Genomic DNA, 27,985 nt, shown 5'->3' on the forward strand with positions numbered 1-27,985 from the left:
ATTTTCTATCTGTTATTTTTCTATTCCACATCAGGGCTTCCACAGTGCTGCAGATCTGCTTTTTGAGGGCACAAATAGAAGCAACTCTACAATGGGACTTATATTTCTAATATTCCAATGCTACGATCTAAAATTGTTCTAAAACATACAAAAAACATAAAAAATCAGAGGGCCCTATGTGGCTTGAAAACTGGAGGTTTCTCTTCCATGCTCTGAAGTAATTGAGGTATTATCAAATAACCAAAATCCCCTATCAATAACAAGTTTACAAAGCACGTAGCACATATTACTTTTAAATGAAGCTATTGTTCCATGGCTTCTGTACTATGGTCTTTTATTTTTTACATGGGTAACCAATGTGTGGCTTTCCCACCAAGTATCTCTTGGAAACTAGCTTGCAATATTGGAAGAGGAGGAATGTAAACACAAAGAAAGAGGCTTTCAGGCATGGCTTTCAGTGGCTTTTTGGCACATGTCCACGATGTGTTTGCAAACTTCAATCTGATTTTAAAAGGGTTTTTTTTTGGGGGGGGGGGTTGTTTTTGTTTTGTTTTGGTGAAAGGGGATGGGTAGGCTCACAGAGAAACAGATGGTGCAGAAGTGACAAACTGGCCTGCTAAGTATAATTTGCCCCTAACTGCTTTTGTGATTCTGCAAAATAAACCCTGCATGCTTGGACAGTTCTTCCCAAGGGCAGATGTCTTCATTTGAGAATCTGACAAAATAACTTCCGAGGGATATTGGATTGCAAAGCAACAGAGAGGGACAGGTTTCTTCTGTGACGGTCTCTGCCAGTGGATATATAGTGCACTTTGGAGTTGTCAAGGTGGGGGATAAGAGAACTTGATCCAAAAATAGCTCAGACAGCAAGAAGTTTGCTGCCCACTGTTCAGCTGCAGATAACACTTAGTACTTTTATTAGGCCATCAGAACAGGCAGTATGAAAGCCTCAAGACACACTGGAGACCACCATGGAAAGTGTGGCCTAAATTTCTCTTGGTAGGAGTGCTTTATTCAAGCAACTAAAACGGACTAAACTCCAGAGCGAAAAAGCTGGAATGAGGCGCCTACCATGTAGCTGTTTCTGCCTACCCCTAGCTAGCTGCCAGAAGGGTTTACAGACATGAAAAGTTTTGTATAGCACCTTTGGACTGTCTTTGGGTCACTATGAGGCTTCCCTGAACAGGACTACCCTCCAGCCTTGCTTATACTACAGGATCAGCCTAGGATTCGGTTGGAAAACCTCTTCTTAAGGTAGCTGTATAGAATGGAGGAATGGAAACTTTGGAAGGAGGTTAGTGTGCCCTGCCCTTCTTTAATTCAGCCCAGAAACCTCCATATGGAAATTTGGCATAGAGGGGACTTACGTGGACTTACGTTTTTTGCAGTGGTGATTCCCTCCTATCTGAATTTGGTTTCAGTGGTGTTTAGCTACAAAGTCCATTTTATATGGTAGAACTCACCTCTGATATCTGGGTAGCATTAATAAATGTATTTCTAAGCATATGCTATATGTCATTTTCTCAGCATTAATAATCACTTGTCAGTTATTGAAGACAGGACTTCTAGGCAAAAGAGATAGTGTTTTCCGCATTTTTTTCACCACTTAAAATGTTTGAGGGATGTGATTCTCTACTTGATATCTTAATGACTACCAGCACTATCATTTTTTATTTAAAATGAAATACCACAGTTGTTCATTTGCTATAATGTTGAATGCTTAACTTGCACAGCCTTAAATTAACTCTTGATTCAGCTGTGGAGCTGGCTGTGATCAAATTACTTCCTTCAATTCATTCAGTTCCTGTAAGATTATAATAGTATTGAGAAAAGGCAAAGTAAAGCTTTCAACTCTTTAATCCTGCTAAACTGTATATTGAATAACAAAATGTTTAGTGAAGTGTGAGGATAATTGTCATGTTTGTTTCAATGGCTAGGCAGCTATTTAGTTCTTTATATAAGACTTCATGTCCTACAATTATAAATTCTAGTATGCGTATTAGAAATCTCTAGTTCAGATGCTAATCCTTTGTCATATAAACATTGCACTGTATATTGTTGCCCCAGAAGAACACAAAACTTTTTCTTTCCTAGTAATTTAGCCTTTTGTCTCTGAGCCTCAAGAAGAAAAATCCTAAATAGTAAAAATCTCCTCTTCTTCTTAGCCTTTTTCCATATGAAGAATTAACTTTTTCTTTCTGCCAGAAAAGAGTCACTTCAGCCAAGAACTCATGTTGTCTTACCATGCTTTCCCCACTCACCCCTCTTCCAGTGCTGTGCAGCAGAAGCTTAGATGAGATACTGATGTTGCAGCAGTGATAGTCTTTCAGCGTGACCTACTTCTTCTTTGGCAGCAGCTATTCTCCGGAAATATTCTTGTTTTAGCAAAGAATCTATATCATTTGGAGCCTGGGTGGGCATGTCCCAGACCACTGCCCTACTTTTGCTTTGCACATTCTTTGATAAAGGGATTTAATACATTAAATACATTAATACAAACATTATAGTTAACTAGCACAAAACAGAGTAGAAGAGGGAAAGAATAATTTGTCACAATTTAAGTCTGTCAGACAGACTTAAGTTTTGAGAAAGCTGGCTTGAGAAAGTGTTACACCACATGCACCAGTGTGCTCATCTTTTGTGATACCTGCCCATCCAATTCAGTCTGCCATTTAATATGTTGCAATGTCCCAGAGCAGACTTTCTCAGCCTGAGTGCCCCCAAGATTAGACACTTGTAACACCCAGATTTATCTAGCCAGCATACCCAATGGAGAATTATATTCCAGAACAATGTTAAATGGGGAATACTGGGAGAAATTAATAGGAAAAGTACAAGTACTTATTTTACTTTAGGCTTGCTGAAAGGAAGCCAAAACAGACCATGTTGCTTTAGCACTTGCTTGCAATTGTCACATCTTTAGGGTTGGGACCTGCTAGCTAACATGCATACATGGCAGATTGAAACAGGTTTAACTATTTCCTTATCTAGGAAATGCTGAACTTTCTCAGCATCTTCACCAAACAATGATCTTCAGAATCACAAGAGAGATCATAAAATTAGAACACAACATTGTCCGTGAAACTCTAATTTGTCAGATATATGATGCACTGAAATCCAGCCACTTGAGTGTACTATGATCTAACACCTCTACACTATTATTTCATCTCCTGTGCTAATTGATTTATTGCATTTCAGTTGTTTGAGGTGTTACTTACCCTTTGAAACCCAAGGAATAACAATAAAAGTTAGTGAGTTCAAATGAGGCTTGGCTTCCCTATATCCTCTGAGGTAATGAAGTAGCCTAGACCCTCCCTAGACAAGAGAGATAAAATGGCATTTATTTGTATTCTCTCACATTTATAAGGATTCAGATTTGAGTAATGAATTATCTTTGCCATATATTTTGTCTAAGCCTCCCTAATCTTTTCCAATGGCCATTGAATGAAGAAAGGAATGAAGGAGGGGATAAAGGGGAACATAAACCTAGTAAAGATGAATTATGGATAAAAGATTGGATTAAGATAAGATAGATAAGATAACCTTTATTGTCACTTTTTACTGGGGACATGCACACATTAAAAATGAAATTTTGTTGCCTGCTCTGAAAGAAAATATATATCAATCCATACAAATACATAACACACATATACACGTGCTATATACATACATACATACACAGAGAGAGAGACATACCTATACCTATATATTAATCACTGTCCATTTTGTATATAGCAGAAAGAGGAAACTTGAGAGTTCATAAGGTTGATGCCATATGGAACAAAATTGAATATTTTGATTGAACCCTGATTGTCATGAAAAAGCCTTTTGCTACTCTCTTTTTTAGTATTAGGTACCTATTAGTACTGTATAGTAAAATGGAAATCACAGAATATGCAAAGGTCTGGAATATGTGATTATTCAGAAGCTGCTGAGCTACAGCTTCATGAAACCCCCTTCTAGGAGGTTTATGTAGTGTGAATTTTAATTCAGCAGCATCTGTAGGGCCATAGGTTCCCTAGTTCTGGGACTGCTCTGAGCAGCTAGTGAGATAATTATTTTCTGTGATGAAAATTCTATAGTGGAAATTCAACAAAGCATTGCATTTGAAAACAGAAGTGTGAAACTATAATTTTAAGCTAATTTATTGTAATCTCTTCCAGGATATGTTTTCCAGTTCAGATGAATCGTCTGCCACGAGAGACTCTTCTGACCGCCACGCTCTTTGCTATTCCACTCCCACCTCCTGGGAGCTCTTCAGAGACAAACAAGCAGCGCCGCATCCCAGAAGCATTGGGCTGGGTCACTACCCCTCTCTTCAACTTTCGGCAGTAAGTGTGCCTGCTCCTATTGCTTTTGTGGGAAGAATAGTGAATGCCACTCAGGCTAAACAAAGCAGCTTTTCAGAACATCTTTTGAGATGAATTCTAAGGAGTTCACTGTATTATAGTAAGCATAGAAAAGGAATCTGGTTGTAAAACTGAAAAACGCTTCTCAATTAAAGTTCAACTCATCCTAAAATATTCACTTAAATTGGCAGATGAATGCATACTGTATAACGATAACCATATATATTCATTAGATACATTGATATGAAGGGAAAAAATTGCTAGGTCAAAAGGACATGATTTAATACCTTATTTTTAATTGAATCATTGGTGAATTGAATCAAACTTTCAAATAATAAATGACCCAATGTTTCCTATTAATTGTTAGCTTTTTGTTGCTTAACACCTAAGACAGGAGTCCCCAACACTTGGTCCGTGGACTAGTACCAGACTGCAGCATGCCAGGAACTGATCTGCACAAACAAGCAGAGCCCCATCCGTGGGATGCAGGCAACACACAAAACCACACACTTTCCGGTCCACGGAAAAACCTTTCTCCACTGAACTGGTCCCTGGTGCCCAAAACATTGGGGATCTCTGACCTAAGCCACAGATATGGAGACACATAAGGAGTTGGGAGCGTATGTGATGCATGTGTCCATGAAAAGATTGCCAAGAGAGACTTGCCAAGTCACAAAATAGCCATAATGGTTGGGATGGTCATTCATAAAACAATACTTTAGTGGATTAGCCCCTCTTACCATATGCTCTATCATCCCAGCATAATTTTCAAGAGACATTCCTCCAAAGAAATAGGATGTCTTCTGAGTTATTTTTTCTTTTAAAAAATGTTTTACAAAATCAGATGTGTCAGGAAGCTTGGTGAGTTCTAGAAAAATGTTTGAGTGCATGTTAGTTCCTACAGGCATCAAGTTACCTACTTCTAATCTGGATCTATTTTGTTGGTAACTATCCATTCAGGGAAGAAACAGTGGCCCAGAAAAAGCTGGCCAGGATGGCTCAAATGACTGTATGATTACCCAAGAGATATAAATATAGCAGCCAACTTTCCCCTGTATGTTTTTTGCTGCAAACGTAATCCAAGATTATTTTTAGATTTTGTCCTGTATAACACAAAATCAAGATATAAATACCTGTCAATTTACGGAACTGAAAAAAACTTCTTAAATATTAGAATAATCTATCTTGTGGTAAAACAGTGGTTCAACAGTGGAGCCAAATTACCAGAAGAATGGAGAGCTTTCCTCAGCTGAATATGTTCAACAAAGGCTGGACCACCATTTTGGGAGATACTTCATTTGGGCTCCATTCCCATTAGTCTGAATAAATAAATATTGGTCAACTACACCTGCAAATAATAATTATATTCAACAAGCTTGGATAAAAGATCTGTTTCTATACCTCTTTAATGAGCATTTTGAACCTCCTTGCAAACAGTGACATTAATATTGCTAGTATAAGAAAGCAGTTTGAGTTTGTTTTGGTAGATTCTGCTGCAATTGCTTCCTCTTCTAAATTAATGTGCTTTATACAGGATCCCAGCCTACTATTGGTGAGTTTGCTTCTGTTTTTTTTCTTCTTTTCTTCACAGAGTCCTGACCTGTGGAAGGAAACTCCTAGGTTTGTGGCCCGCAACCCAAGGTCCTTCTAGTGCCAGATCAAGTGTTCCCAATTTTAACCAGCCAGATAGTGTTATTCTACAAGTGAGTTTCCTGCTATAGTTATGGTTTTTATGACCTAAATTCAGACAAGAGGAAGTTATAATGACACTGTGTCCACAGTCTGCTATTGAAAACATCCAAGTACAAGCACCCCTACTGGGCTTCATTTAGAGTTCCACTCTCCAGAAGTATATAATAACTGACCTGTGGAAATTTTGTTCTTATTCAGGTGTTTAGTGATGATTATGTTGCATGACTTTCAAAACAGAATATCTTTGATTAATCTTAGTTGCAGTCCAAAAGTATCAGCATAGCAGTCCAGTTTTTCAAAAGGAGAAATGAAGACTCTATTCTTCTCCATATGTTGTTTAAACAGTAGTGCAACATAGCAATTAAGATGTCAGATTAGGACTGGGAATTCCAAAGTTCTGGTCAATCCTCAGTCATAAATGCTTACTGATTTCTTTGGGTCAGCCTGCATCACAGGGAGTAGTAGCAGGGAGAAATGAAGGGATATTCCCATAGAATCTGCATTAAGCTCTTGAGAAAAGTCAGGATGTCAAATATAACAAATAATCACCACTACACAAATAACTAGCATCTTTCAAAGCTCTCTATGCTGGGTGGGACTGGTGGGAGTATCATGCCATCATCTGGAGGGCCATATCTATCCTATCCATGATGTAGTAGGATACAGGGATAGCAATGCTGAAGGAATCCTCATTAGTTCTTTGGGTTTCAGGATTTACTTTTTGAATGAGGGAAGCAGAGACTCCATTATGAGCCAAGGAATGAAGAGAAGGAAGCTGCATTTAAATGAAAAATAAAATGTTGCGAGAATTTGCTCTTAGTATGAATAGTGTTTTACCCAAACCCAATAAAAGAAGAATGCATATCTTTCCACAAATACAAGCAGATTTGCACTTGTTAATTTCAAAGAACTGCATATCTTAAATTTAAATATCTCAAGGATTGCCACATAGAAAAGGGAGCGGATGTCTGCACAGTATTGCCCTAGAGGGCAAGACCAGAACAAATGGCTTAACAGTAGAAGAGGCTGCCAAATGAAGTGTGAGTTCTCCATCAGGCAGAGAAGGATGAAGTTGCTTTAGGGCAGGAGTTTTCATATATGATCAGCCTGTGAAATCTTATTTTTTTAAAAAATTACAGCTCCTGATCATGAAGCAAAGCTTTAGAAAATTTGGTGTGTTTGAATGAATTTTTTCTTCCTTTAGTTTATCATCAAGTCCTCTCAGGGCAGTTTGAAAAATCCTACTCTGGGAGATTCTGCACTGAGTAGAGAATTAGATCAGATGACCTTCATGGTCACTCCAACTCTATGATTCTTTGATTAATTTGTGTTCATAGATGGCCATTTAAAAACTGTTACATTTTCAGTACAAAAAAAGCATCTTAAGGCCATGAAGACTTGGTTTTGCACCCAGGTTGGGGCCCCAGGTGTGTTAAGGACCCAATTGCTTACCTATATTAACATCCATGGTTAGAATTCTAGTTGGTTCCATATATATTTCATTTGAATTGTTTGAATTGTTTTTAATTTGTTTTGATGTTCTGTGATGTACACCTCCCCGAGTCACTTGTTGTGATAGCTTGAAATCTGTGATTAAAGTCCTTGATGCTAGTTCTGTCCTGAAGCTAAAACTTGGTATCCATAAACTTCAACAAATGTCTTTTCAAATAGCTAACTTTGCTCTGGCAAACCTCAAATAAATTTCTGCCTCTACTAATCAGAGAGTCAGTCGTGCTATTCTCTTCTGTTGGATTTTTGTTTAGGAAACCTAAGATCATTATTATTAAGTTACCCTTTAATACTCTTTCTTGTGAATACATGAGGGGAAAAAAACAATGCTGGAGTATAAGAAGCTCGATATAATTGTTTGCTCTTTCATAGAACTGTTTTCCTTTATGAGGGAGTGGCAGTGCTATTTCTCTGGCTCTTGATTCCCTAAGTCATTCTGATTCTATAATAAAGTACAAGTCCTTGTAATTTATAATGCCCTATGCGATTCCCAATATTCATAATACTCAATACAACTATTTTTTCCTTTTGGATTACTTTGTTGTCTCTTCCTCCTTTTCAACTCTAGTGGATATCTTTTCTTCTCTCTCCTCCCCTGTGTTCTTTTCACTGGTATTTATGAATAGCATTTTGGTTATGAAATGAGATGGCAAAGTCTGCTACTTAGGATGTGGACAAAAGAAATGGAAGGCAAGGTAGATGTTGTTAAAATGAAGTCTTGGCAGATAGAGAGGGAATCCAGCTGGGCTGGTTTTGGAAAAAAAAACCTTCTCTCTTGGGCCATATCATATATCACACCACTGACTTGGAGTAAAAATGAGAGCATCTGACCTCACCCTTCTTTGCTCCATTTACTTCCCTTCCCTGCTGCTGCAGTTCTCTGACCAGCTTATTCAGTATAGATTTATTTGGCCTGCAACTGAGCAGTTAATTTTACTTTTCCACAGTTCCTTACAAATCCATTGCATTCTTCATGAATTAACGTATTGTTTTTATCAAAGCTGCTACTAGTTGTGCATTGAGCATGCTATAAAAAAAAGAATGCATTTGTGTGGGCATCACATCTTTTTTCAGAATTGGATCTGGTTGCGACTTTCTAACCCACAAAAAACCTGATTGCATCTCCCATCTTTTATCTTCCTCAACTCGGAGGAATAACTTATTAATCTATATAACAGCAAAAAGGCTCAGATTCCACAAGAATGTTAAGGTCTTTGGCAGACCGAGGCAACCCTAAAACACTGACATTTAACTTCAATTTGATTTTCTAAGCAGTTGCAAAGATGAAGTGAGCAAAAAGCTAACTAAAGTGACACTGACAGAAAACAAAGGGCAAATATGAAAGAATAAGGATGTGAGTTCAAATTTGAACCTGTTGTTGTTAGCTGCGAAGTCGTGTCCGACCCGTCGCGACCCTATGGACAACGTTCCTCCAGGCCTTCCTGTCCTCTACCATCTTCTGGAGTCCATTTAAGCTCACGCCTACTGCTTCAGTGACTCCATCCAGCCACCTCATTCTCTGTCATCCCCTTCTTCTATTGCCCTCAATCTTTCCCAGCATTAGGCTCTTCTCCAGTGAGTCCTTCCTTCTCATTAGGTGGCCAAAGTATTTGAGTTTTAGCTTCAGGATTTGGCCTTCTAAAGAGCAGTCAGGGTTGATTTCCTCTAGGACCGACCAGTTTCATCGCCTTGCAGTCCAAGGGATTCGCAGGAGTCTTCTCCAACACCATAGTTCAAAGGCCTCAATTCTTTGGCGCTCAGCCTTTCTTATGGTCCAACTTTCACTTCCATACATTGCAGCTGGAAAGACCATAGCCTTGACTATACGCACTTTTGTTGACAGGGTGATGTCTCTGCTTTTTAGTGTGCTGTCTAGATTTGCCATGGCTTTCCTCCCCTGCATATCTTAGGTTGTTGATATTTCTCCCGGCAATCTTAATTCCAACTTTTGATTCATCTAGCCCTGCCTTTCTCATGATGTGCTCTGCATATAAGTTAAATAGGCAGGGCGACAGTATACAGCCTTGACGGACTCCTTTCCCAATTTTGAACCAATCGGTGGTTCCGTGTCCAGTTCTCACTGTTGCTTCTTGGCCCGCATATAGGTTTCTGAAGAGACAAATAAGTTGGTCTGGTACTCCCATCTCTTTAAGAACTTGCCACAGTTTGTTGTGATCCACACAATCAAAAGCTTTAGCATAGTCAATGAAGCAGAAGTAGATGTTTTTCTGGAACTCTCTAGCTTTTTCCATGATCCAGCATATGTTGGCAATTTGATCTCTAGTTCCTCTGCCTCTTTGAAATCCTGCCTGTACTTCTGGTAGTTCTCAATCCACATACTGCTGGAGTCTAGCTTGTAGGATTTTAAGCATAACTTTACTAGCATGAGAAATTACAAAGTATTTTGGAAGAAGTGGATTGTCTGGAATTCAGGGCATGGGATAGGGGGCAGCAAAAGAAAGATTATCTTCACTTACTGTTTCAAAACTGTTGACCACAGTATCCTTTTGGAGCATTTCTGAGGGTTGGAAGTGGGGGGCACCATAATGTGATCGTTCTTTTTTCAGAATGGGCAGATACAGTAAGAGTTGAGCCCTCAAATGCTCCAGGATGAGGTGTACTAGAGAAGTGCACTAGTCTTTCTCATACTGTTTTAATACCTACATAAAGTCACTGGAAGGTAACCTATCAATTTGGGATGAAGTATCATCAATATGTTTTAATTTTTTGTATTCTGCTTATGGTGCAGAGATTCGGTTGATTGTGGCAAGTTAAACATGTGTTTTATGTGTGTGAGAGAGAAAGAGGGAGGGAAAGAAAGGAAAGGAAAGGAAGGAAGGAAGGAAAGGAAGGAAGGAAGGAAGGAAGGAAGGAAGGAAGGAAGGAAGGAAGGAAGGAAGGACAATATCAAGTTATATAGCGTCTCCTTGCATTGAATGGGAAATGTAATAGATGGCTTGAGCCAATGCTTGCAGACTCCTATGTTGGAAAATGGGGGGAAAAATTAAATCCCAATCCAAGCAAGACAAGGGAGCTATTAATTGAGAAAGCTACTGACTCTAGGACAATACAATAAAAGAGCAAACTCATAATCTAGAGGTCCTCTTGGAATCATAGTTCTTGCTACAGGAGCGGGTGGTGATTGTGAGTTTGGGGTGGGGGCACGAAGGGAGGCTCAGCCAATCTCAATGTATACATGGTTGTACTTTGACAATAAAGGTTCATTCAGCTGTTGAAGGCAGAGTCAAGGAAAGACATTGACCAACTTTATCTGATATTCCAGTTGCAGCCTTTCCAAAAACAGAACAAACTGACAATTTTCACTCATATCCTTGCCACCTTTTGCTTAGATTGCTGTATTTTGCTCTACATGGGGATATGTTTGAAGACTACTCAGAAGCTTCATTTGGTGCAAAATGAAGCGATGTGTGTGCTTACTGGTCGATCTAAACCTTGCCTTCCCACATACTATAGGTGCTGGATTAGTTACCAGGTTATTTCCAAGTGTGTTTTCCATCTGTGGCTTAGATCCTTGGCCTTTTGGAGATCACCAGTCCCAGGTAAATTCAGTTTATCCAATCTAGATAAATAATACTGAAGTTACCAACCCAACAGAAAGTACAGTGGGATAAGACACAGAAGTGAGCATTTTCAGTGGGGACATTCTCATTCTCTGGAAGAGCCTATCCATAAGGAAAGTGGGGGCTGCTATTCTCCTGGCCATCTTGAGACATATCAGGATAATTTTCATGGAAGATCTTTGAGATTGAATACCTTGAGCCAATGCTGGAATGTGAGAATTGTTTAATGTGTTGTTGCATATTGTTAGAATGCAGTTATTGAAGTGATCTGTTATATAAATGCATGAATATTCAAATTTCATATTTATAGCTGGTTGTAATTCTTTCTTCAACATTCTAAACTAGCATTAACTAATTGTTATACTGTAGAAGAAAAGGGGAGGATTGAAGTTAAAATTTACTTTTGACTTTCTAGTGAAATTACAAAGACTCAAAGTAGGGATTCTAATCCAAAGGTTAATCGTTCTCTTAGCCACAGTGCTACATTAGTTTTCCAAAGTTACTTGACCATTCTGGGGCCTTCTTAATAAATAGGGCCATACACTTAAACCCTAAATTATTTATTTAGTCTGCTTGTCTGTCTAACAGATTATTTTATATTTCACCTATTTATGTAAAAGAAATCATGAAGATGATATGTCTGTCTAGAAGATTCTTTATGCCTCATATCTGCAGGAAGACTGGACACAAGGAACAACTGCACATTTGTGGTCAGTTAGATTAGCATTTACTGTGGAGACAGGTCTGTTGGCGTACTCAGTGCTGAATAATACATTCTTTTTGCATATGGTGTGATGTGTATTGCTAGATTAGTGGTTGCGCCAAATGCAGAGTGCAGATTAAACTTGGCAAATCAATACTCATCTAGTTTTGTGCTAATATGGTGAATCACCGTTTGAATGCATGGTCTCTGGTTGCACAGTCATTTGATTCAGTGTTTGCAGTTTCCCTAGTAACATTAGTATGGTCAGGCTAAAAGGATAGGCGGTTAGCTTTAAGCCTTTCTTTGATTCTTCTTCCTGGTTTATTCTTTGGTGTTCCTAGTCATCAAGCAACTCCCAGAAACTGGAAACTGGGGTAGCTTGGCTTTACATTAATCCTATAACCTTAATCCAACTCAAATCACTTTTGCCCCTGTCTTTATTGCTTTGAAGAAAGTTTACTTTTAAAAGCACAAAATATGAGAGAAGGACAAGTATAAAAGCGCTACAGTAATTGTCTGGTTTAAAATGGTTTAAGTGGAAATACATAGTGCTACATCTTGACTCCTATTACTAGGAAGGGGCCATGTACTAGTTAACTATTTTTACCAGAGACAATCTATAAGATGGGTTAGATTCAGAAATACAGTGCATAATGTAACTCAGGTCAATATACTGACCTGCACATTATACCTTCTGAAATGAATAATTAATGAACAAACTTGCATGTTTTGGTAAGGAAGAGACCAGGGAAATGGAAAAACAGTAACATATTGCTTCAATTGCAAGAAACCTTTTTCAGAAGTTACAGTATTTGTAATTCTGTAGATGTTCATACTACACAGATATATGGATAAATTAAGCAAGGTGAATAATTTAAGCTTCTAATTTTTCCCCTTTTCTGTGAGACGTGTTACAATCTCTGTGCTATCTAAATTGATACTCAGATTGGTAATATTCTAATACAACTAGAGAAAGCTAAGATGCTTTCAGGCTAGCTTCATGAAGTGACATGGGAAAAGATTGCTTGCAGTTAGATTGCCTTATAAATCAAGTGCATACATTTCTAATATATAAAAAAAACATTTTTGGATACTGATCAAGTCTCTGTCCTATTCTCCTCTCTCTTTCTCTTGCAGATTGACTTTCCCAGCTCATCATTTGAAATTAAGTTTACCAGCCCACCAGCAGCAGATTTCAGTCCTAAGTACAACTTCAACACTCTCTTTGAGGGAGACCAGCGGAAACTAAAGGAGGTTATGCAGAAGGAATCACTTTATTGGTGAGAGGATGGCTTCTGATCCATGTCCATCCAGGCTGTTGATGAAAGACAGTCTGAAATATTCATATTTTTGAGTAAACCAGATGACCTCAGAGAAGGAAGGTTGAGTGGAAAACTGCCACTCCAGCATAAGTCCTGCCTCCTTACCCAGAAGCACCCATTCTCTGTTCAGAAGGAAGTGGCAAGCAAGTGCTATCCACCTTCCTCTGCAAGAAGTGGCTTCAGATGCCCTTTGTTTTTTGCCAGTAAAAAAACACAGGTGCCAAGTAATTTTTAATCAAATGTAGTTAGAAAAGGTGCTGCCAAATTCCTTCAATTTTTTTTGCTACCATAAACTAACATGACTTTCCTCCTTTTATGGCCAAACTCTTAAGCTCCCCATTTTACCTCGGAAACCCTTCTCCCCAAAAATAGATCTTGAAACATAGCTCAGAAGATGCCATCAGGCAACTAAAATTGCACATTTCTCCTTAAGACCAGGGCTTTTTTTCTCATAGAACGCTCAGAACGGAGTTCCGGCACCTTTTTTGGATGGAACCTTGTAGGGTAGGCAAGGCGGGTTGTATGACATGTGTGAGTTCCGGCACTTTTTTCTTTTACAAAAAAAGCACTGCTTAAGATAATGTGTCCATCTTGCTGTTAACATGTTTCCCTTTTCTGTCTAGAATTACTTAAACAAGGCTAGTTAGATATTTAGGTGGTTTGTGTTTCTCTTCCCAGCTAGCCTCATATATTATGGGAACAGTGGGGCACAGTGTTGTATGTTTCAGCCTTCTCAACCTGCAGAACTCCATACATTTTGATCTACAGTTATCACCGTCCGCAGCAAGCACAGCCAACAAGGACGTTTATCTGCAAACCAGCATTCAGAAGCATGCAGAGTTGAATGGGTTCCATTCTTTCACTAAGAATGCTTCCTTTCCACAAAATATCTGTTGAAGAAATCATTTCTTCCACCTGCCAGCTTTGTTTTTACTGGAACTAAGCAGCCCTTCTTAGTTTTATAGCATCTTTTCCCCTATAGGTAGGAAGATCAGGTGGCATGAACTGCCCATGGAACTACTATTTTTACTTTACCCAAAAGCATGTTGTGCATTCAATTGGATCAGGCAGCAAGGGAGTTAATCCCATTCATTTTTTTTTCAGGGTGCATACTTTGGGAAAGAAACACCCATTAACAGGAAATCCAGACTTGGGCCATCAGTTGTCCCCTTTCATTCATGGAAGGAGGAAGATTATGATATATGTATATGTTGAGGCAATGATTTACAGAGTAACATAAGGTAAAAAGAGAAGTTTCCTATCCTGAGAAACATCTACGCTAAAAGCCCACAGTAAGAGTTCAAAAGGATAAAAGTACCACAGAATTAAATTAAAAACTACCGATGAACCGACACCAGTGATGGTGAACCTTTTGGGCTTGATCTGTCAAAAATTAAGACAATGCTTACCTTGAATTTGCTCATGTGTCATACATGAGCAAATGTCATGTGTCATACACCTCACCACCCAAAACCAAAGAGGTCTCTCTGGACATTCTCCTCGGGACTCTCCTCTCCAAACCTTCTGGAAGTCACAAGGGCCCTGCTCTTTTGAGCCTCAGGAAATCATGTGATTGGATGCCTCAGAAACTATGTAAGAGCAAGTCCCTCTCACGTGTTTCTCAGACTGTCTGGAGGTCTGGTGTGCCAACAAAAGTTTCTTAGGCTCACCATTACTGGCCAATGTTCTGGTTTCATCAATCAGAAATGGAATTTGAAGAGAAGATTTTCAATATGGTGCCCTCCAAATGTTTTGGAATTACAATTCTTGGAATTTCCAACCTTATTTTCAGTTATTTTGAGTTTTCAGTTATTGAGCATGGTGGCTGAAAATTCTGGGAATTCCCCAGCTTGGGCCAATTTATAATGGTAGCCTTGAGTTATAGTCTCTGCACACATTTCTAACTTTTTTGCTTGTGGTGTACTCTGTAGATTTGGATGCTCTAGTGTTGCTCTATATTTAAAGGACCCTTCTTCTAAAAATTCCATTATTCCCTTACATGTTATTATTTTTATTACAACACACAGTGTTCTTCTATGGAACTTGTCTCTTAAAATGAGGTGAACCTGTAACAAGGGAGTTTTGTAATTAAAGGCAACAAGCCCTTCAAAGTTTAATAGCTCTGTGCCTCTTCATGTTAGACAGTCTGGTGTTGCAATTACATTTTTATTACTTCCTCTACCACCACCATTATCATAAATCAGGTTGGGGGGAGTAAGGGGGAAACAAGACTTAGAACAGTGGAAATTCAGTAGATGGAGTATTGTCTGCGCTATAAAAACAGTAAATGGAAGAGGCTATTATAAAGATAAGGGGTAGATTGGAAGCAACTACAGTCCCTGTTTCTCTAAGCTGTTAACTGAAATGTCTTTTGGAAAGATATTTATGCTAGGTGGTATGATCATATCCATTAAGTTTTTACTATCTCCATAAATTTTTGCCACTATACTTGCAATGTCTCTATATTTTAAGTGGAAGCAATTGTTCAGTGGTGTAATGTGGACCAAACTAGCCTTTCCTGATATTGCACAGGAGGCAATCAAACATAATTTCCTGTCTGTTCTGGGTCATTGCTAGGGTGGGAGTTTCTCATGGGTGGGCAACAATTTCACTCTCCATCTTTGTTCTGGCCCCAGTGAATTAATTTCCTGGACACAACTAAAGAACACTTCTGAGAACAGAGGTAGCATTATTATATGTGGTTTCCCTTCCTATCTAGCTTTGCCAAGGCCTCTACAAGCTGCTTCCCCTCTTTTTCAAGTAACAATGCAATTGGGTTGAAATAGATGGATCTGGATCCTAACCACAGCCTATTCTAACCATGAACTCCCTCCAGAGTTTCCCTGCCTTTACAGCACAGAAAGCTTGATCCCCCAGGAATGGAAAAGAGTCTCCACCCCAGGAAACTGTTTCCATGAGTTTCAGTTGGAATGTGTTGAGAGAGATGGCCTTTCCCTCACTGCTGAATAGCCACTGGTCAGAGTGGCTGTTTAAGCTTCAACCCCTTCTCCCAAAGGAGGTCACCGATTTCAATAAAATGTGCATATACTAGTTGATATGCAGGGATGCAGAGATAGAAGCCATTATTTTAATTACAAAATGCATAAAATGTATCAGTCCATAAGGACTGCTTTCAGTGGGATTTGATTTGGACCATATAAACAATAAACAATATCTATGAGCATCGGCAGAACATGTTTTCCTCTTCAGTATGTACAAACCATTGCCAGTCACATAAAATGAGGATGAACAGATCTTCTGAGATACAATCTGCTGCAGTTTTTGAGTAATCCTGATCCTCATACAGGAAATGTAACCTATGTTACTCCATTTAGAAGCATGTTGTTGAACTGTCAATGTGAAATTGTGGAAAGGACAAGGCAGAGTTGTATGCAAGACCGGAGATTGTTTACTCTATGGAATGACCCCCATTACATGTAGTCCTCAACTTAGAACCACAATTGGGAGCAAAATTTCCATTATAAGTTGTTGTAGTCATAAATCGAGTCAAACCTATTTTATAACAATTTTTATGGTGGTCAGTAAGTGAATCACATGGTTGTTAAGTGAATCCAGCTTCCTCAAAGGGCATTTTTTTGCCAGAAATCTTCGGAAAAAAAAGGTTGCAAATCATCATCAAGTGACTGCAGGATGCTGCAACCAGTTAGTTGCCAACTGGTAACTGGGATTGGGATCACACAACACTCCCACAACTAGTGTAAGTACAGATAGTAAGTCACTTTTTAGAAGGATGTCGCAAATTTGAACCTTCGTTAAACAAATGGGTGGTAAGTCGAGGACTCCCTGTACTTGGAAGCAGCTTCTTCGTGAACTTTGTACATGAGGTGATTGACTGCAGCTTTTTTCTTCAGCAGCCCTTTGGGAAGACTGTCCTTTTAATCCCATTAGATAGGAGAGGGAGTTGCTTCATGGTCTCTCATTAGCCATCTGATCCTGTCTTCTTTCTTGGAGAGAAAATGATTTGGCTGCTAATTGAAATAGAATAGGATATTTCCACATGAATTTGCTGCTCTCTGGTGGTTATACATGGCAACAGGATCTTTGTGATCCCCTGTGAACCAATCTCACGGTATTTTTCTGCAAATAAAAATTGTATGATCAAATGGCATAATGGCTTTATATACAGTCTTTTGATAGCATATAGCATTAAGGTCACCTACAATGCATGTCACATTTTCTCAGTATGATACAGAGATTAAAAAAAAAGCCAATCCCTATTCATGCATTCATAATCTAGTAAATATGATGGAGAAGAGAATGGGGGTAGCAACACAATACAACAAACAGTTCTTGAAGTTGTAGGAGCCAGCAGTCTAATCTTGACAGGTGAGTCTGTGCTTTTAATCTAAAAGCAAACCAAATATTCACTTTGTCCATCAGACGTCTAATTGCATAGTTGTGAAAAAAAATCATGTAAATGTTATTACATGGAGATTATTTGCTTCTCATGTTTCTTTCTCTTATCCCAGGCTAACTGATGCAGACAAAAAGAGATTATGGGAGAAGCGTTATTACTGCCATTCTGAGCCGGGTTCGCTGCCTCTGCTGCTTGCTAGTGCCCCAAGCTGGGAGTGGGCTTGCTTGCCTGACATCTATGCCCTGTTGAAACAATGGACATACATGAATCATCAAGATGCCCTTGGACTCTTACATGCAGGGTAAGTAAGAAATGTTCAAAGTGCACAGTGAACAAATAGGGTGATCCTTGTGGGCCCCTTGTCTAGATGGTTGATTTGTGAGAATTTTGTATTATTTTTCTGGATAGTTGATTTTCATATTGCTTACATATTACTATTTTTAAATTACGTACTACAGTATAGGCTACAGCAGAGGAATCCCATCTTCTTGGCTGTGAGATTGTGAAAGCATGTTGCGGTTGTAATAACAGCTATGAGGGGAGGGTTGGCATGGTGGCACAGATTGCTATAAGAGATGGTATCATATTGGGGGTTCAGTGGGTTATAGATATTGTTGAAAATTATTCTCATTTTGGGGCTTGGACATTTGTTATAAACTCTCTTACTGATATGGCTGCAGGTTCCCAGATCAGGAAGTGAGAAGGACGGCTGTACAGTGGATTGATTCGATAACTGATGCTGAGCTATTAGATTATCTGCCCCAGTTGGTACAGGTGAGTCGATGTGCTTATTGAAAGAAGTTCCATGGCTTTAGCTGGGAAATTATTGCTATCAATTTGAGAACATGCCTACGAATGGCTTGCAACTCGATACAGGGTTATGTTTAGCAAGGAAATTGTTATGTCTTTTTGTTCTCCTAGGGTAGCATTTCTCTAAATGATAAGGAATGTCATAGCTTCCAAAATTTTCAGGATGGTTGCTATGCTGAGAAATCAGTTGTAATAAGCTTATTTTGACCAAATAAGTCTGCTAAAACCCAGATATTTTTATAAGTAGATCAGGGGTGTCAAACTCGATTTCATTGAGGGCTGCATCAACATTGTGGTTGCCCTTGGGGGGAGCGTGGCTGACTGGGTGGACATGGCCAAAGTGGTCACGGCTGACTAAGTGGGCTTGGCCGGGGTGGGCATAGCCACCTCAATATTGCTCATGTCACAGCACCTGTGGAGGCTGGGCAGGGTTTGGGGGAACGGGTGGAGTGATGGCCGGGAAGCTCATTCCACAGGGTGAGGTGAGGCAAGGCAGGGGGCGGGGCAGGGGTGCTGCCACTATGGGGCAAGGCAAGGTGAGGGGGGGCGGGGGGCTGCTGCCAGACACCATCGGCCCCGACTGGTCATCTTGGTCCCCTCGCGGGTCTTGCCCTTGGCACACGTGGGGAGCGCGTTCCCCTTGTATACCCAACGCACTGCCAGCAGCTTGACCAGCGGCAACTTGCTCTAAACCGCAAGCAAAAATAGGATGGAATAGGTATATTTGGCGGTCTGCATCATGTGCCTCCCCCCAACTCTACCTGCTGCCAGTGCTGTGCCTACTGCTGGAGGGCTGGCCCAGTGGTCGCAGCAGGCTGCGGAGCATCCGTGTGGGTGGGCCGGTCCCTTGCTGTCTCTGGGGCAGCCCTGCAGGCCAATATGCAACCCACAGGTCTTGTGTTTGACATGACTGAAGTAGATCATATCTTCCAGATCATACTTTTATATTCTGCATTGAATTCAGAACACATTTTGTTTGGGGCTTTTGCTTTCATAGTTAATAGTTTTCAGTTTCCTTCTTCCGTGCTCTGGCACAGGATGGGCAAGTTCACAAGTAGCTCTCATTTTGCAGTGCCGGATCATCCATAACAAAGGTCAGCAGTAAAATATAAAAAATTAGCTTCACAGGTTTATTTTTACTTTTGAGGCTAGAATAAGATAGTTGGGGAGATATTTTGCCTGTGCAAGATAAATTATATTGATTTCTACTCTAACCTCCTCCAAGGCTGAGATAAATAAAAAAACAACGTTCAATTCTCCCCAGCTAGAAAGATCTTGAGAACATTTTCTCTCTGTCCCTGCAACTAAAATAGATTTTAAAAATTAAAATAAAATAAAGCTTCTTTCCACTAAGAAGCTATTGTCTTCTGTATGGTACATCTGGATGTACCATATTCCCACAGCTATAATACAATTGGATTTATTCCTCCTACAGTTGTTAAAATGACAAAGGTGGTCTGTGTGTGGATATGTATGTATAAATATTTTTTTACTTTTTACTGTGCTGTAACAACTCTGGTTGTACAATCATAAAGGTGCTATCATGTTTTAAGTGTCCCCTCTTTTTAAGTGTAAAGAGTAATGTAGTAATAGCATTCCATTAATGGATGTTTATGAGTGTCTCCTTGGGGTCTTTCCAAGCAGTTTATTGGGGAAAGCAATTTGTATTTTCTTGCATTGTGCATCACTGCCATGCTTTTGTAGCTTAATGCATATTTTATAGCTTGTATCTCTTTTTTTCCCCTCTGGGAAACCAATTTGTTTTCTTTTTCTAGGCTCTCAAGTATGAATGCTACTTGGACAGTCCCTTGGTGCGGTTTCTTATGAAGCGAGCCATCTGTGATCTAAGGATCACCCACTATTTTTTCTGGTAATATTGGTGGGCATAATGAGGAAAGAATGAGACACATAAGAGAATAACTGCTGCTAGGAAAAAAGGAGACTCTAATTGCATTGTTGCTAGTAGACTACAATGTTGTTCCATACTACTTTTTTTATTCCTTAACGGATATTGCCCACTAATTATTAGGCTTAGTTCTTTGGAAAGATTTTTATCTACATATATAATACATAGGGATGTTTCATATAATTCATGTTCTGTGGATTTCTTGATGGTCTTTGAATTTGGTTATTTACTTGCAAACATTTTATTACCCAAGTAGGTCATATAAGTATGAGTGATGATGAGGCATGTTGTAGTTTGCCCTGATAATTTGGAAAGGGGCATAGTATTTACACCCCTAAACTATGAAAAACAGCAGAGCAAATTACTGTATGTAAAGAGGCAACAAACAGACAACTAACCTCATGCAGACTTACAAGTTTGTTCAGTGACTGAAGCTACAATGGCACTGAAAAAGTGACTTATGGCTGTTTTTCACATGACCATTGCAGTATCTCCCTGGCAACTGACTCATATTTATGATGGTTGCAGTGTCCCAGGGTCATGTGATCACTTTTTGCGACCTTATGACAAACAAATGGAGAAGCCAGATTCACTTAACAACTGTGTTACTAATTTAACAATAGCAGTGATTCACTTAACAACTTTCTTCATGAAAGCAAAGTTGATGACCATAGCAAAAGTCAAAGGACCTTGAGCTTCTTCAGAATCTCTACAGAGAAGGAAAGAACAGACGACCACCCACATGTGCTCCAGATGCTGATCCTTGCAAGGAGAACAGGACATGGTTAATAGGCAATTTCACTTGGAACCTGCCTATTAACCATTTTAAAGTTATTAGAGCTCTTCAAAATGATAAGTTTAAAAAGTCACCAAATGATTTAACTTGACCTCTGAACAAAGAAAAATTAATTGCAAGCTGACTTTCAGAAAGAATTTGAAATAAATAGCAAAAAGCTAAGTAAGTTTTTGATCTAAGAAAGTTAAAAAACAGATTAAGGCTCCAGTTAAATTTGAAATACTGACTTTTACTATAATATTTTGGAATTAACTATAAAAATAATTGGCTTTTCTTGGAAGCTAGAATCTAGTAGCTATGGTATCAGTAGTGTCAGTAATAATGTCTGATTATATGGATAGATTATATCCAAAACATATCAATGAGGGAATGACAGATGTGGAGCATGTTTTATCTGAAGACAGAGAAAGTACCTAAAGTGGAATTACAAATGATTGGCTAAGAGAATTATTTGGAAAAGGATGCTTTATTGGATATAGAAAAGAAACTGGCTGGATTTTAGTGGGGAAATGCAAATGACAAACCAAGAGAATGACCTGGAAAATATTTTCTTATTTGATCCACAAAAGAGACATGTTAAAGCCTTGAAGACAATGAGAAAACAAGAACTGAAGAGAAATCAAATCCTATGATAATATTTGAATAAATTAAATATAAGACTGTTAGACATAAAATGAGGAAATATAAAGTTGGTTTATTTGATCAAGGTTAAAATAAGCCATTTATTTGCCAAATTTTGGCAATCCTTTATGGACTTTTTTTTTGCTGACATTAGGATTGAAAAGTTAATGTTTATTGATTTGCTTATACAGTGAATAAGGGATGGAATATGGGATTTAGAGATATTTGTAAATTTATTGAAGAATTATCTATATGTCAACTTTGAACATGAGCGTGGCTGCTTTTCAAAGTTGACACTATACTTGAAATGAAGGCTAGAAGTCACCTCTATATATTTCTTTTTTCTTCATCATATTCTTTCTTTTCTTTCATTTTTTACTTTTTCCTACTATTCTTTATGTTTAGTTTATATTAATTACTTCTATTGTAAACAAAGTCCTTAATTAAAATCACATTCTTTTTTAAAAAAGAAGAGAGTGCTAAGACCTCCACAGTTCAACCCTGAGCTACATATATTCTCTTCTATAGTAATTCTTATTCACTTTGAGTTCTATCTTAATGGAATCTGACAATTTACTAAAAAAAATCTTGCTTCTTCCTTCCTTGGCAGCTTGAGAAGCATTTGATCAAATGCCTAAGCAGTTCCAGAACACAAAATATTTAATCCTTTTAATGGCTCTTTGAATGTTTCTCATTATTCATTTTTATATTCTATTATGCAAATGTTTGGAAAACCCTTTGATCTTCCATTTTCACTTTCTTTTCTTATAGCAAATAAAATGTGATTTTAGAGTAAGCCATTGAAAGGAGGGAGCATGTTCACTTAGTCTGCATAGGAGAAGAGAGGGAGAGCTTTTGTTTAGTTACTTCTACTAATGTAGATAATTTGAAGTATGGATCTATTCTACACAAAACATTGCTATTTCCAATAACAAAGTTTCTTAATTCCTAGGCTTCTGAAAGATGGTTTGAAAGATTCTCAGTTCAGCATTCGTTACCAGTACCTGCTAGCAGCTTTGTTATGTTGTTGTGGAAAGGGTCTGCGAGAGGAGTTTGACCGTCAATGCTGGCTTGTTAACACTTTGGCTAAGCTGGCTCAACAAGTCCGTGAGGCTGCTCCATCATCGCGACAGGTATATGGGTTTATGGTGACTGGAGGAAAGAGCAGAGGGGAATAAGAATGATAGACTTAATGTGCTTTAACAAATAGTAGAAATGATGATAGAAGAAAAGGAAATCTTTATCTAAAGAATTATCTAACTTCCTCATAAGAAGTTAAGATATGTTTCAACTTCTTTTACAAGGCAGTATGCTATAAATGATGTAATAGTACCGGCTGATCAAGATTTATACCCTGCATAATGTTCCCTCTATTTTCTAAGATACGTTTTAATGTTCTTACCTATGTCTATAGGTATCTAGTACAGTATGCTTTGGTCTTGGTTAACTGCAACATGGAAACAGGATCCTAACTTCTTTCCACTGTCTTAACTACATACATTCCAAAAGATTGCAAGTGCTTTAGAAGCTTACCCCTTGGAAGCAGAAATTGCATGGTAGATCCAAGTATTAGTTTACTAATACCTGAATACAAATTTTAATTTGCTACTATTTGGGGATCAAATGGGACTTGTTATTTACAATGACTTCATTTCAACTGAACAACAGTGAATAACAAGAATATGGGGGGGGAAACCACTTTCCACGTGCACAAGAGTCAATTCACGATTTGGCACATGTGTAGCTTAGTTCAAAGCTATGAATATATAAAATTGCTCATCAAAAGTAATAAGGACTGGTCTGATGAGTTCACAAATAAGAAGGGCTACTTGTAAACTATTTCAAGATTTTTTTTTCAAAGTTGTCCATAGATCTAATTATTTAGAACTTTTCATGATGTTGTGGCTTGTTTCAGCCAAGTTTCGCACTGTATTAATTTAATTATGGGACTTGTATGCCGCCCTATCTCCCGAAGGACTCAGGGCGACTAACAACAATAAAACAACAATAAAAACAATGAATACAAATATTAAAAGAGATTAAATTTTACAAAGCCCCACTAAAAACCAATAAAAATTAAAACAAAATTAAAAACCCCGTCGTCAGTCCAGGTCGGCCAGTTGGAAAAGGTATGTCTTTAGGTCGCGACGAAAGGACCGGAGATCTGGGGCCATCCGAAGTTCTCGGGGGAGCAATGCTCCCTCAAGCTAATGACAAGAGCAGACACTTTATGGAGAAATGCTTTGTAGAAGTGAAAAATGACCTGGGTTGAAAAGGGACTGGAAAGGGACTTGTAGTAAGCTGCAGTTAAGAGCTTACAGTTTTGTTTTGTTTTTCCTTTAGGTGATCCTTCGTGAGGGACTAGACGATGTCAAACAGTTCTTCAATGTCAATGGCTCCTGTCGACTGCCACTTAGCCCCAGCCTGCTGGTGAAAGGAATTGTGCCCAGAGTATGTTGTTGACTACATAATAATTTGCTATACCACATCTTACCTCTTTAGTATGAAAATAATTGGCTTACATCACTTAACCTACCTTATTATTTCTGGTGGCTTTGTTTTACTTGGGCAATAGTAATATCCATGAGGAATAACACAATACCTTTGATCTGATCCTAAATCTGCATTGCATAGTAATTCTTCTCCCAATGCTAGGGATCATCTCCCATATTGCTATGATGCTTGATTGTAACATTAGTTATTCTAATCACCTCCCATTTTTGGTCTCCATTTGTCTTTGCTTGCAGGATTGTTCCTATTTCAATTCAAATGCTGTCCCTCTGAAGCTCTCTTTCCAGAATGTAGACCCCCTTGGGGAAAATATCCGTGTTATTTTTAAGGTAAGCATTAGGCTGGAGTAGTTTAGCTTTTAAGGAAGATGATTGTTATATTAAAATCATTTGTTAAGTGAGTTTTTCCCCATTTTATGACTTCTCTTGGCATGTTTGTTAAGTCAATCATTGCAGTTGTTAAATTAGTAACACAGTTGTTAGGTGAATCTGGCTTCTCCATTGACTTTGCTTGTCAGAAGGTCGCAAAAGATAATCACCTGACCCTGGGACACTGGAACAGTCATAAGTATGAGCCAGTTGCCAAGCATCTGAACGTAAATCACATGACCATGGTGATGCTGCAACTGTCATAAGTGTGAAAAATGGTCATAAGTCACTTTGTTCAGTGCCGTTGTAACTTTGAATGGTCACTAAATGAACTGTTGTAAGTTGAGGACTACCTGTACTATAATAAAAGCTAGCTGTCGAGTTTGCTATTAAGCTAGAATCCACATGGCATGGATCTTAGCCTGAGGACTACATTCCCAACTGTTGACTTTGCAGTGCTATGTTCCTGTAATGGTTGGAGCCAAAGCAGAAAGGGAGCAAGGCTAACTATACACATTGCTATATTCACAAGTGTATCTGTGCAGTTATAATCAAGCATATATCCGGATTTTCTCTTGTCCATGTGATGCTGTTTTCAAACTCCCCACCCCCACCCCCAGTTTCAGAGCAACTGTTAGAGACGTGATTGTGATTCTGGGGTAAGTTGGGGTAGACACATTTTTTAAAAGTGAATACAGATTTAGGTTACATTGCATGTTTTTAAAAGAGGAAAGATGTCTAATAACTTTCTCCTAATATTAATTATTTAAAAGCCCTGTAAATAGTCTGCTTTATATCGTGCTTTTGTTTTCACAGTGTGGAGATGATCTTCGCCAAGACATGCTAACTTTACAAATGATTCGCATAATGAACAAGATCTGGGTGAAAGAAGGTTTGGACATGCGAATGGTCATATTCCGTTGTTTTTCTACTGGCCGTGGTCGGGGTAAGCCTAGATCCAAGTATGAAACATTTTCAGTTTCCTTTATCTTCCTCACCTATATTTTCAGACTGATAGGATTCTTGGGGAACCATATGGAAAAGTGATTTCAAGATCAGAACAGAATTATTATCTCTTTGAGCAAACTGAGAATACAGAAACTGCCTTGCTAAATTAGTCTGCAGGTATTAATTGCCCAGTATGTCTATTCTTCCTTTGTAAGGCATTGCTGTAGTTTTTACTCAAAATCAATCTATTGCTGCCACATTATAACAATGGGTTTATGTTTCCAGTCTTATTTCCTTATCTCTTTTCTATTATCCTTTTCACTGTTTTATTTGTTTCAAGTTTTAAAATGTGTTTGGAAATGCTTAATGTTTTTGGTATTATAATTACTAGGCAGATTAGAAGTATCAATAATAATTATTTGTACACAGTATCTGTTGATCAGAATGAAATGTCCCTAAATATGGAAGGTTTTTTCTTAGTTGTTTCATCCATTGAAGACTATATAAGAGTTTATTTCAATAACGTCTGATAGAAAATTATTCCAGTAAGTTGATGCTGAGCACCTGCTTGAGTTTATGAGAGATGCATTCTTTATCTGCAGCAAAGTGTGCCTACAGTTTAGCAGCACAAGAGATGATTAAAGAATTTAGTCTGGATTTTGAATCTGAATCAACAGCTGCTTTCTTAGCAAAAAAGGAAGGTTGTCATTTATTTGAGCTTCTAAATTGAAGCTCTATTGTTACACAAGAAGGAGCTTGATAACCTCCAGTCCATGTGCTACCTTTGGTAGCCTCCTGCGAAGCCCAGCAGAAGCTGACTAGGTGATTATGGTTAGTCATTGTTCTTCAGACCAACCTACTGTTGTGGGGAGAGATAGGAGAAGGGAACACTGTATATATTGCATCAAACTCTTGAAGAAAAGCTGGGACAGAAAACAAATATAATTGCTTGCCTACATGGTCCTTGGTAGATGAGCAGTTATTTGAAAGCAATTATCTGTTCCATTATAGCACAGTTATGAGGGAAGGTCTTGTGGCTTCCTCTTTCCTTCCAGCAGCCTCTTGATTTCCTGATGCTAATGATATTGAGAAACTAACAGTCTTGGACAGAACAGCTGAGACAGAGGAGAAATGTTCCCCCCTTCCAGCAACTGTTTAAATTACCATTTCCTGCCATCTGAGGGATCTTGGAAGTTCCCTTCCTCTAAATTATCTATTAAAGACTGCCTCAAAGATGTCTTTATACAGTATGTGAGTCTGTCCCCGCCTCCCCCAGGCAGATTTTATGTATGGCCCTGAGATGGTTGTGCATTCCTTCCATTTAATAAAAACATCAACTTAGATACCATTGGACTCTATAGCCCAAGATGTTTGAATGGCAATATGAATATCTTTCCTCTCCTATAACCAACCACATTTCCATCAATTGTGCATTACAGGGATGGTGGAAATGATCCCCAATGCAGAAACTTTGCGAAAAATTCAAGTACAGCATGGTGTGACAGGTTCCTTCAAGGATCGTCCCCTTGCAGACTGGCTACAGAAGCACAACCCAAAGGAGGATGAATATGAAAAGGTAAAGAAAAGGAACTAGAGAAACAATAAAATCCTTTGCCTGAGAGTCAAAACCACAGAATTATGTGCAGGAATTGTATCAGTATGTTCTCTCTACATTTCGTAATTGTAGTAATTACAAAAAGCAAAATAGAGGCACTGTAATTTAGATTTGTTTATGTGTTTTCAGATGCATTTTTATTTGTTTCCTTAGTACAAATTGGATCAAAAAGAAGCTAGTTTTATTTTATTTGGCATTATAATGGTATTTTAAGTCTCTGAAAATGAGGAGCAATTTAAAGAATAAGTTTTCTCCTTTACAAATTATATCTTAAAATGTTTGGATGCAGTGGTTAGTCACACACATTATTTTAGCAAATGTATTTATTCTGTTAAGTTTATTTGCAGAAAGATTTGTAAATGAGAATGCCAGATACAACTGCATGCCCTCAACTTATTCATATCATGTGTTTTTATTTTCTTCACGCATGCACACATGTAACCCCCCTTTCAACATTTAAGAAATCTTTCTCCACCCATTGCTTTATCTAATTTTCCCCACTGATTCTTTTCATAGCTATTCTAAATAAAACTTCATCTTTCAGGCAGTGGAGAATTTCATTTATTCCTGTGCTGGCTGCTGTGTAGCCACTTATGTTTTGGGAATTTGTGACCGGCACAATGACAACATCATGCTCAAAACAACTGGACACATGTTCCACATTGACTTTGGAAGGTTTCTGGGTCATGCCCAGATGTTTGGCAACATCAAAAGGTGAGGGATCTTCTGAAATGCTATTCAAAGACTCTGCACAGCTGCTTTCAAATTATCAGAGGATTTTCTGAGAGTGCATATTCATTCCCACAAATCATCATGCCTTTTATTTTTTTATTGTATTATTTATTTTCTACTGTATATCCCCATCTCACATAACAA

The 27,985-nt window shown here is 38.4% G+C and overlaps 1 protein-coding gene across 1 annotated transcript in view; it reads left to right on the forward strand.

Moving 5' to 3' along the window:
* PIK3C2B (phosphatidylinositol-4-phosphate 3-kinase catalytic subunit type 2 beta) overlaps positions 1 to 27,985 on the forward strand; it is a 100,083-nt gene that overhangs the window by 59,811 nt on the left and 12,287 nt on the right. The window contains exons 13-24 of the mRNA XM_081322261.1: positions 4,164 to 4,331; positions 5,941 to 6,052; positions 12,972 to 13,114; positions 17,647 to 17,835; positions 18,215 to 18,308; positions 20,120 to 20,214; positions 22,620 to 22,800; positions 24,011 to 24,118; positions 24,415 to 24,507; positions 25,363 to 25,492; positions 26,934 to 27,070; positions 27,654 to 27,823. Coding sequence (XP_081178387.1) covers positions 4,164 to 4,331; positions 5,941 to 6,052; positions 12,972 to 13,114; positions 17,647 to 17,835; positions 18,215 to 18,308; positions 20,120 to 20,214; positions 22,620 to 22,800; positions 24,011 to 24,118; positions 24,415 to 24,507; positions 25,363 to 25,492; positions 26,934 to 27,070; positions 27,654 to 27,823 — 1,620 coding nt within the window. The remainder of the gene's footprint in view (positions 1 to 4,163; positions 4,332 to 5,940; positions 6,053 to 12,971; positions 13,115 to 17,646; positions 17,836 to 18,214; positions 18,309 to 20,119; positions 20,215 to 22,619; positions 22,801 to 24,010; positions 24,119 to 24,414; positions 24,508 to 25,362; positions 25,493 to 26,933; positions 27,071 to 27,653; positions 27,824 to 27,985) is intronic.

This window comes from Vipera berus (genome assembly GCF_964194415.1).
Source record: "Vipera berus genome assembly, chromosome: 3".
Taxonomy (NCBI): domain Eukaryota; kingdom Metazoa; phylum Chordata; class Lepidosauria; order Squamata; family Viperidae; genus Vipera; species Vipera berus.